At 53.7% G+C, this 11,262-nt stretch overlaps 2 protein-coding genes across 2 annotated transcripts; one reads left to right on the top strand and one right to left on the bottom strand.

The window, feature by feature from the left end:
• Window positions 1-829: 829 nt before the first annotated feature.
• On the bottom strand, window positions 830-3,049 carry LOC308277285 (cystatin-C-like; the record flags this gene model as incomplete). The annotated part of the gene is made up of 3 exons (XM_080716448.1): window positions 830-925; window positions 1,983-2,096; window positions 2,822-3,049. 3 exons carry the CDS (start codon window positions 3,047-3,049, stop codon window positions 830-832), a joined length of 438 nt encoding a protein of 145 aa, XP_080572574.1.
• A 2,778-nt stretch (window positions 3,050-5,827) lies between these two features.
• On the top strand, window positions 5,828-10,958 carry LOC308277284 (cystatin-C-like; the record flags this gene model as incomplete). Its single annotated transcript, XM_080716447.1, has 5 exons — window positions 5,828-5,866; window positions 7,030-7,164; window positions 8,989-9,087; window positions 9,841-9,954; window positions 10,863-10,958. 5 exons carry the CDS (start codon window positions 5,828-5,830, stop codon window positions 10,956-10,958), a joined length of 483 nt encoding a protein of 160 aa, XP_080572573.1.
• Window positions 10,959-11,262: the final 304 nt, after the last annotated feature.

The following is an 11,262-nucleotide window of genomic DNA, read 5'->3' as shown; positions in this document are numbered from 1 at the left end:
TGAGAGTACTTGAGACTGTCCTCAAACCTGCAATCCTCCTGTCTCAGCCTCCCGAGTACTGGAAATACAGGTTCATGCCACTGTGCCTGGCTGAATTATTTTCTGATCTGTCAGCCGACGGGCGCTGGAGTCAGAGACAACCCATGTTCCTACACAAGTGGACCTTGTTTAAGGGAGCAGTGACGGGCACAGTGTATGACTTAAGCAGAAAACGAAAATGCCTACAGAGTAGGATTACGACATTTTGGAGGAGGCAGAGCTGTAGGTGCAGAAATCAGAGCAGTGGGGGCCCACTGAAGACCCTCCCGTGCACCCCAGATAGACCCCTGCCACTGAAGACCCTCCCCGTGCACCCCAGATACACCCCTGCCACTGAAGACCCTCCGCGTGCACCTAAGACAGACCTTCCCACTGAAAACCCTAGCGGTGCACCCCAGAAAGACCCCTGCTGCAAACCCTCCCCATGCATGCACCCCAGATAGACCCCTGCCACTGAAGACCCTCCCCGTGCACTCTAGACAGACCTCTGCCCACTGCAAACCCTCCCCGTGTACCCCATGCGGACCCCACCTGCTAGACCCTTCCTGTGCACACCAGATAGCAGGACTCAGGAATTGACACCATTTCTTTATTGAACAAGGCAGGAGGGGCTGGTGTGCACCACACACCAGTGTATTTGAAGAGCAAGAAGGAGCAGGCCTGTCTGGGAAAGCCTCTCCAGTGGTCTGCTGGGGCTGCACACCCAGGAGACTCCTGCAGGGCTGAGACCCAGCTAAGGGTGCGGGCACTACAGGGGTCGACGGGAAGCAGGGAGGTCAGCGAGCCCAGCCTAGGCTGAAAGAAGGAAATCCTCACAGCTGTACTCGATCATGGACACGGTGCCCTCCCAGGGTACACTGAGGATCTGGAAAGAGCAGAGCAAATCCTGCAAGAGGGAGAGAAGGACAATCAGTGCAGGGCACAGGAAAGGAGAAGATGCCCCGAGCTGGGAAGTGATGGGTGGAGAGAGGGAAGAGGGGCCCAGGGCACACCCTGCCCTCCAGCCCCGGACACTGAGCCAACTGTGCAGTGTCTGCTCATCGCCCCACCCTGGCTGCTCTAAGACATTCAGCCTGGCTGTGCAGTGTCTGCTCATCGCCCCACCCTGGCTGCTCTAAGACATTCAGCCTGGCTGTGCAGTGTCTGCTCATCACCCACCCCAGGGGCTCATGTCCAGCAGGTGGCGTGACCCTCCCTGGCTCTCTGATGTCCCAGGCACAGCCTCTAAGGAGCTGCACCCTGGAGCACGCAGACCAGGGGAGGGCTGCTCAGCACCCCATGTTCCCTCACCCAGCACTGTTGTGCTAGGAGGCTGCAGAGGGAAGAGGGCACAGGCTGTACCCCTGTGGCATGGGGAGGGTAGCAGGGTCGGGTCTCCCCAGGCCCTGGTGCACAGAACCTGCCCCGCTTGTTCATGAGAAGCAAGCACTGGGAACAGGGGCAGCAGCAGGTGCTCTGAGCCCTTACAGACCTCTGCTCTGTTTGCAGGAGCTGCAGGTAGTGGAGGCTGGGACTGAACAGAGCCCTCTCCCTCCCAGTACCCTCAACTGCAGCTGCTTCCTCTGGCCCAGGGTCTCCCAGGAGCTTGCAGGGTTGACTCCCAGGACCCTCATTCCCAGGGCAAACCCATTTAGCAATGCACATACATCCTGTGTACACCCAGGCCTTCCCCCCACACATCCAACAGGTGCTGGGGTCTATCCATGGCTCTGACAGCTCCTGTGCACCCACAGTCACAGGTATTTATTCCTGAGCCACCCAGCTCCCAAACAAAAGGGCACATGTTATCACCTCCTCCAAACACATGTGCACACATGTATGCAGGCAGCTTTCCATGTGCCCGGAGATGCACACACACCCTCCCAAACACGCTCACATGTATGTGTGCACAAACACACACCCTCTGCCTGCACGCTCTGCCCTGGCTCACAGCAGGCACATACCTTCTGCTTAGGTGGCTCCTCCATCAAGGGACAGTCGTATGAGATGCGCTGGGACTTTAAGCACGTGGTTCGGCCGACCTCTATGTCCAGGTAGTACTTATTTCCAGCCACAAGCTATGGAGAAAAGAGTAGGAGCCACTCACACACTGCAGGGCCGTGGCACACACAGGCCCTGGTCTGCTGCTGAGCTGACATGTGCTGCCCTGAGCTCGCCCTGCATTCACAAGCTGCCAAAACCATCACCCAGAGATTGAAGCCAGTCGTTCAGCAGGACGCCCAGACCCAGCTTGCAACCTGCCTCCCTGTGAGAAATTCCAAAATGTCATCTCTGTGGCAAAGTAAGATGAAAGCATTGTAAGACCGAAGCCGGGATCCTTAGCATGAGCAAAGCTCAGAGGAGAAGGCAGGGCGCTCGTCCATCTGCAGAGGCCCATGCACAGTCCCTGATCAGGTGTCCGGGTGTGGTGTGAACAGGATGGCGCCTGCTCCACTCAGGACGCTCTGCTCTGCTGCCTGGGCCTCTGAAAGCAGAGCTCCGGGTCCACTAAGAAGACTCAGCCTCAGCCAGACAACAGGCACCAGGGGGCCGGTTACAGGTTGCAGGCTGAGCTAGAGGGGCCCTGGGTTCTGGAGCTGGGGTGCAGAAAATGCAGAGGAGTCAGAAAGGCTTGCTGAGAAGCAGGGGCTGGGCTCCTGCTGGTGAGGACTGCCAGGCCATGGGCTCCTGTGCACTCCCAGCCCTCCGCAGTGCTCAGATGGGGAGGATGAGTTCCAGGAGGCAGAAGGCGGCTGGGCACCTGGGCTCAATGCGCCTGGGCTCAAGCCCTGCCCGCACCCACCTGTTTGTGGGTTTGAAGGACTCTCATAGCCTTGCTCCAGTACGGGTCCTCGCTCTCCTGGTTGTAGACTTTGAGGGCGAAGTCCCGCATCTTCTGCACGTCCTTGGCATTGACGTCCACCTCCTGCAGGCCGCCCACCAATGGCTGCTGGTCCTTAGAGTTCTTGGCCTGGGTTGCCGCGGCCAGGAAGGTCACCAAGAGCAGCTGGAGAAGCTGGGGCCGGGCCATGTCTGCTGAAGATGAGCTGCCTTGGGAGCAGAGAGCAAGAGGAGACCAGAGCCTGAGCAGCACCTGCAGCTGCCTGCTTTTATCCCAGGTCTCTCCTCCCTCCTCCCGAGGCCCGCCCCTGGTCCTAAGGTCCTGCCTCCAGGTGCTCCTTCCTCCACTCCTGCCTGCTCCTCCTCCCCTGTGCCACCTGCTCTGCTGTCCTCCTCCCCATGCAGCCCTCCCTCCCAGCCCTTCCTCCTTCCTGGGCCCCTCCTTCCTCTACCCTCATCCTGCTCCCCAGGCCATGCCTGACCCAGCACTCTCCCTCCTTCTGAGCAATCACATGCCCAGGTCACCCTGGTCTCCTACACACACACACACACACACACACACACACACACACACACATCACGTGGCGTACAGGAGCGTGCTTTATGTGCAACCAGTGCCCATTTGGGTACCCAACATAGGGTAGTGAAGGCCTACAGCAGGGTGACCCCTCCATCAACTGTCTGGTAGGCTTGCAGGCATCAGGCATATGCTCATGGCCCCCGGCTTTCCTGACAAGCCCATGTAGCCCTGACGGCCCCCTTCCCTTGTTCCTAGACTTCCCAGAGAGAGGTGCTCAGGGTTCTCAATATGTGGTCAGATTCTAAATGGGTTCTATGGATTCTGAATTCAAGTTGAGTGTTCTGAATGTGTCCTCAAGGTTCTGATCGTGTGCTCAGGGATTTGAACTTTTGGTCAGCGTCCTGAACATGGGATCAATGCCTCACAGTTAGACCTCACAGTGTCCACACGTATAATATTCTCATATTCATAGATACATATGTTCTAATTGTCAGTAAGTTCTAAATTAGTCCTCTACTGCCACACATTAGTGGCTTAAAACAACATAAATGTAAACTACAAGAGTCCTGAGGTCAGGGATCTGAAATCATGGGTGTGCCTGAACAGGTTCCTGTGAACCTCAGGGCGTGTCTGCCCTGCCTCCATCAGCTCCCTGTACCTCCCTCCTCATGCTCAGAGCTTCCTGCCTCTCCCTTCATCACAGTCTTCCAGGCTGCACCTGGCTGAGGCCATGTCTTCCAATAAGGACCTAAGGATTATATTCAGCCCCCTGTTTTCATATTCCTAGAAAATATCCCATTTGAAATCATAATTGTATCACATCTTTAAACCCCTCTCTTTTGCCTTAGAGGGTACCACGGCAAAGGGTATGAGATTGAGATCCAAACATCTTTGTGGAGTCATTACCGAGTCTACTATCACAGCCTTTAGAGATAATTTTTATTTTTGTTCTTATTTTTGTTTTGTGGATCTGAATGTTAGAAACAGATTTGAGAGAAGCCACAAATGAAGAAAAACAATTCATGAAGCCCAAGGTGCCTAGCAAGGTGCGTTGCTTCTGCAGGGAAGGGTGCAGCCAGCACACTGGGCAGTCCACAGGCTGTGATCCCCTAAGGCACAGGGCACGTCGCTGCCCCCCATTGGCTGGAGTCAGACTTCACACTCTCACCTGGTTGGCTGCTTTTTCCTGGCAGATTTTACAAAACGAGAAACACGAAGCAGCGCATTCTGGAGTGGGATGTACAAACACATGTACAAGAGGAACAAAATGGAAACCTAGACGACAGATACAAATGGAAGCTGCCAGTTTCTCTGTGATCTTGTAACCTGGAGAGAGAGATTGCTTTCTTTCTTAGAGTTTCCTCTGCTTTCATCATAGGCTTTTATTCTTTTCTGTGAATTCTGTTACCATGAGCTGACTTTTGTGATCTGAGTCTGCAATTAGAAAACAGTTTCAAGTATGGGTGCATGCCTCCTACGTCTCTGGAGTAATGCTTGCATGCAAGGGATTGTCAACATCCTGTTAAAATCATTATGCTGCTACTCATCCACAGGTCACCTAGGATGTCATTGATCCAGGTGACCGTCAGTGTTTGGTTATTTAGTTAACATTTAATGTGGAAAAGGTTCTGTGGGTTTTGACGAATCATGCCAACCTGTAGCCACCCAACGTGAAGGCAGGACATTCCACCACCCTGAGGGTTTCCTTGTGCCTTCCGAAGTCTGTCTGCTCTGAAATACACCTCAAGCTGTTAACCACTGCTCTGGTTCCTGCACCTGCAGCTTTGCCTTCTCCAGGAAGTGATAATCCTACTCTGTAGCAATTCAGATGCTTGGTTAAGTCTGGGAATGAGGGCACACAGGTTATGTAAGGAGTCTCCCAGGGAAAGAGCAAATTGGAGGCTGAGACTCTGGAGCATGGCGCCTCCAAGTTCTGCAGTGGAACCTCTCTGGGAAGTCCAGGAACAAGGGAAGGGGGGTTGTCAGGGCTACATGGGCTTGCCAGGGCCGCCGGGAGCCATGAGCATGCGCCTGATGCCTGCAAGCCCACTAGACAGTTGACGGAGGGGTCACCCTGCTGTAGGCCTTCACTACTTTCTGTTGGGTACCAAACTGGGCATTGGTTGCACATAAAGTACGCTCCTGTATGCCACATGATGTGTGTGTGTTAGTCTCACTTTGAGCCTCATTACGATGTACAATTACAATATACCAATGAAAGTGTAAAAATTAACCAAGTGCTTGTTAACAGCAGCATTAATAACAACACCAAAAACAATAAGGAAAACCTTGTTCAGGTGATTTTGAAATCAGGTAAGTTTTCCAAGCTGGGGACTGAGAACAAAAGCTGCTCTGTAAACACGGAGGATGTTGTAGAGTCAACCGTGTGCCCGGGCTGTCCCTCTGCCCACCCTCAAGCCTGGCGGGGTCTCCCTGATTCCTCCCACCATGGCGCCCATGCACACTACACTGTGCCCAAAGGCGCAGGTGAGATTCCAGGTCATGCCCTTCCGCCAGCGGCTCCTTGTCCCAGGAACAGGCGGGCCCCAGTACCTGGCCTTTGTGTGTCTGCTCCCTCTGCCTGGTGCTCTGTCTCCTGGTGGGGGCCAAACCCCTAATCCTTCCAGGTCCCAGGAGATGGCCACCCAGGTCCAGCGCAGCATCTCTCTCCCAGGCTCCTGTTTCACCCACAGACTTGTCATCGTGGTTAGTGTCCATCCCCTTCCCACAAACACGCACCTGAGCTGGGTGGTAGATGCCAGAGCCAGCAGCACATGTGACCACGGGGGCTGGAAACTGGGCCAGTCCAGTGGACATAGGCCCTACTGTTAAAAATACCCCAAAACTCCAGAGACCTGGTGAGTCCACACCAGCAAGGTGACAGGTCAACCAGGATTACCCCATGTGTTGAAATACGTTTTTCACGTTACCTTAAAAAGCACAAATATCATTGGCCCCTCTCTATCTCTGTTTCACATGTGTTACTGCTAAAGTTGAAATGCGTGCGGGTATTGTTTGCTGAAGACGGTCCACAGGGTCAAGTCCAGCCCCAGGTGTCTGGCCCAGGGGAGTCCTAAAAAGGTTTGTTTACTGAATTAAGCATCCAGGATCTAGAAGGTCAAGACCTTTTTCCAAATAAAGGTTAACTCAGGAATGTGTTTGGCAGAGGATGCTCCAGGAAAGGGCGCGGGGCTGGGGCATTCAGATGCAGCACCTTTGCTTTGACCGAGGATCCCGGAAAACCCCAACCCCCAATAACCCAGGAAACCAATACTGAACCTGTCAACTGTTTAATGGAGAAACAGAGTCCAGAGACCACAGGCTTTCAGGCCACAGAGAGTGTGAGATCTTGGTGGAGGACACCAGGGTGACCTGGGCTTGGGATTGCTCAGAAGGAGGGACAGTGCTGGGCAGGCATGGCCTAGGGAGCAGGATGAGGGTATAGGAAGGAGGGGCCCAGGAAGAAGAGAAGGCTGGGAGGGAGGGCTGCATGGGGAGGAGGAGCAGGCAGGAGGGAGGAAGGAGCACCTGGAGGTAGGACCTGAGGACCAGGGGCGGGCCTCGGGAGGAGGGAGGAGAGACCTGGGATAAAAGCAGGCAGCTGCAGGTGCTGCTCAGGCTCTGGTCTCCTCTTGCTCTCTGCTCCCAAGGCAGCTCATCTTCAGCACGACATGGCCCAGTCCCAGCTCCTCCAGCTGCTCTTGGTGGCCTTCCTGGCCGCGGCAACCCAGGCCAAGAACTCTAAGGACCTGCAGCCATTGGTGGGCGGCCTGAAGGAGGTGGACGTCTGCCAAGACATCCTGCTGCCTCGGCATCTATGTGTTGAGACCCCACTCCACATAGTTAATCGGCAAAAAAGCCCCGAGAAGGAGGTATCGTCTCTGGCCAAAGTACACCCCACTTTTAGATACCCTTCACTATTATTTCTTTTAACTTTCTACACGAATTGCTCCAGTGATGTGAAATCAGGACTATAAAAAGAAACTGAGTCCATGGAAATAAACTCTCTAATAATTTGTCTAAACGTCCTTTGCTCTGCTCAACAATAATGAGAAACTGGCCAGAATTCAGGTACTGTGATAAGCATTCCAGCTGCAGCAATTACAAAGGGTCTCCGACCCTCACTCCAATCACTAACTTAGGTTAAGCCATTAACTCCGGTAAGGTAGCTCAGTTCAAGGTAACTGTTTACCCTGGAGATCCTGCCTAGAGACAGAGAAGAAAAAACCTTGTGTGTGACCTTAAAGCAATTTAGTTGATAAACAACTTAGTTGCTCAAATACAATAGACCCAAGGAGAAAGATTGTTGACTTTTACCTCAGTATGAGCATTCCTGGAGACAGAGAGACTGACCGCATAGTTAGAAATGGATATGACAAAATAAAGGACAGATGTTCTAAATATATATGTATGAAGGAAAGGAAATACCGTGTAAGAGTAAGAAAAGCATTTCTGCATGAAGAAGAGCTTATCATAAGAAAGTCCCAACTGGGAAAGAAAGGAATTAGAAAGTTAGAAGCAGGTTGCAGAGGGTTTGTGACAGGGAAATGGATTATTAAAGATGAGTAGGCTTTTAATAGGCTTGTTGTCTAAAGAAGAGTGCTCAGCAGTTAAGGAAATACATCTGACAATTAAAACCAAGAACTTTGTGGTGTTGTTTGTGGTATTTTGTCTGCCAAACTGTGTTGTGAGTTTGCTTAAGCTTTCAGATTTAGAAGATAAGATGCCAACACCTGAAGAAACTCTATCACATCCATCTGAATCACCACATCTCCCCACACTTGCTATATGAACTGAGCCCAAAAGATGGAAAGTTCCAAGAAAGTTAAAGAAGATCCCCCGAGAAGCCCCCAAGCCTTGGGCATGCCTGTTTCTCCTGGGAGGTCGCCCTTTGGAACTGCTTATCTGCAAGACCTTGGAGAGGATTGGGAGTTAATCTCTCGAAGATCAACAGCCAGCTGAAGGACTAGTTTTATTACCTTTGTTTACATGTCATTCATTATTATTTCACAGTGATTGCATTCACCCCCTCTTCTCTTTATCATTAACTTTACTGGTGAAGAGTATAAATTTCTGGGTTTTTTGTAATAAAGTGTCATTGGCTCAAGAAGCCTTTGTCCATCTCAGGTTCTTTCTAAAGCGTCGTACCTAAAAACTTAAGGAATTCATAGAGGGGAAAGAACCGCTGCAGATAAGATTCTGCAGAACTCCACCTGCCTTTTGCCCCATCTTTCTGAGGATTTGACCGAGAGCGGACAATAACGACCCAACTGAGATTAGTCGGGGTTAAGTTGGGTCCTGCACTCATGTGACTTTGTGTCACATGACCTCTGCAGGGCAAGGGAGGGGCTGAAACCCCCGCGAGAATTGGGCATTCCCGCGAGTAAACCCTCATCTCGCGAGATGCATGCCTTTAAAAGGAGAGCCCGCGTCCTCAAGCTTCGGACAGGCGCGCGGGCCCCACGGTGCCTCGCCCTGATCCCCGGGAGAGCCGTGCCATTAAAACTTTACATGCCATGTGTACCGGACCTCTCTCGTGTTTTTCACACTCCGCCGTACGCACATTATTTTTATTTTACTCGCATTTAATTTTTTATTTTACTTATCAGTCGGCAACAGACGTCAATGCCAAGGACGTGCAGAAGATGCGGGACTTCGCCCTCAAAGTCTACAACCAGGAGAGTGAGGACCCGTACTGGAGTAAGGCTGTGAGAGTCCTTTAAGCCCACAAACAGGTGGGTGCGGGCAGGGCTTTGAGCCCAGGCGCCTTGAGCCCAGGTGCCCAGCCACCTTCTGCCTCCTAGAACTCATCCTCCCCATCTGAGCACTGCAGAGGGCTGGGAGTGCACAGAAGCCCATGGCCTGGCAGTCCTCACCAGCAGGAGCCCAGCCCCTGCTTCTCAGCAAGCCTTTCTGACTCCTCTGCATTTTCTGCACCCCAGCTCCAGAACCCAGGGCCCTCCAGCTCAGCCTGCAACCTGTAACCGGCCCCCTGGTGCCTGTTGTCTGGCTGAGGCTGAGTCTTCTTAGTGGACCCGGAGCTCTGCTTCCAGAGGCCCAGGCAGCAAAGCAGAGTGTCCTGAGTGGAGCAGGAGCCATCCTGTTCACACCACACCCGGGCACCTGAGCAGGGACTGTGCATGGGCCTCCGCAGACGGACGAGCGCCCTGCCTTCTCCTCTGAGCTTTGCTCATGCTAAGGATCCCGGCTTCGGTCTTACAATGCTTTCATCTTACTTTGCCACAGAGATGACATTTTGGAATTTCTCATAGGGAGGCAGGTTGCAAGCTGGGTCTGGGCGTCCTGCTGAACGACTGGCTTCGAGCTCTGGGTGATGGTTTGGGCAGCTGGTGAATGCAGGCGAGAGCTCTGGGCAGCACATGTCAGCGCAGCAGCAGACCAGGGCTTGTGTGTGCCACGGCCCTGCAGTGTGTGAGCAGCTCCTACTCCTTTCTCCATAGCCTGTGGCTGGAGATAAGTACTACCTGGACATAGAGGTCGGCCGAACCACGTGCTTAAAGTCCCAGCGCATCTCACACGACTGTCCCTTGATGGAGGAGCCATCTGAGCAGAAGGTATGTACAAGAACCAGTATACACCTGTGTGCACATGTGTGTGTTTTGGGATTGATCACCTGTGCTCCTGTGCTGGGTAACTCGCTGGCTCATGAATAATAAATACCTGTGAGTGTGGGTGTACAGGAGCTGTCACAGCTGTGGCCAGACCCCTGCACCTGTGGGGTGTGCACAGGGAGGGCCTGGGTTACACAGGATGTATGTGCATTGCTAAATGGGTTTGCCCTGGGAGTTAGGGTCGTGGGAGTCAACCCTGAAAGCTCCTGGGAGACCCTGGGCCAGAGGCACAGCTGCAGGGGAGGGTGCTGGGAAGGAGAGGGCTCTGTTCAGTCCCAGCAGTCCACCACTGCAGCTCCTGCAAACAGAGCAGAGGCCTGTAAGGGCTCAGAGCACCTGCTGCTGCCCCTGCTCCTGGTGCCTGCCTAATGTGGACAGATGGGGCCGGTTCTATGAGCCAGGGCTCTGGGGAGAGCAGACTCTGCTTCTCCCCCCACACCAGCCTCTGTCGGGGGTACAGCCTGTGCCCTCTTCCCTCTATGGACTCCAGGCCCAGTAGTGATGAGTGAGGTGAGGGAGATGAGGCCCCAGCACCCTCCCCTGCTCAGCGTGCTCCTGGGTGCAGCTCCTTAAGCTGAGCCAGGAACACCAAGGATTCAGGGAAGGCCACGCCTCCTGCTGGTTAGAACCCCTCGGCTGGGTGATAAGTACTCACTGCACAGCCAGGCTGAGTGTCTTTGAGCCGCCAGGGTGGAGCGATGAGCAGACACTGCACAGCTGGCTCAGGGTCCGTGGCTGGAGGGCAGGGTGTGCCTTGGGCCCCTCTGTCCTCTCTCCACCCATCATCTCCCAGCTCGGGCATCTTCTCCTTTCCTGTGCCCTGCACTGATGTCTTTCTCTCCCTTTTGCAGGATTTTCTCTGCTCTTTCCAGATCCTCAGTGTACCCTGGGAGCACACCGTGTCCATGATCGAGTACAGCTGTGAGGATTTCCTTCTTTCAGCCTAGGCTGGGCTCGCTGACCTCCCTGCTTCCCGTCGACACCCTGTAGTGCCCGCACCCTTAGCTGGGTCTCAGCCCTGCAGGAGTCTCCTGGGTGCGCGGCCCCAGCAGACCACTGGAGAGGCTTCTCCAGGCAGGTCGTGGGTACCTGAGCCACTGCCTGCTAGATCTCTGTCTTCTAATACTCGAGGGTTGGTTTTCACCAGCCCCTCCCGCCTTGATCAATAAAGAAGTGGCATCAATGCTCCCTGAGTCCTGCTCTCTGGGGAACAGTGTGAAGGGTCTGGGGTCTGTCTGGGGTGCACAAGAA

This window comes from Muscardinus avellanarius (genome assembly GCF_963383645.1).
Source record: "Muscardinus avellanarius genome assembly, chromosome: 19".
Taxonomy (NCBI): domain Eukaryota; kingdom Metazoa; phylum Chordata; class Mammalia; order Rodentia; family Gliridae; genus Muscardinus; species Muscardinus avellanarius.
This window is presented reverse-complemented; position numbering and strand designations above follow the sequence as displayed.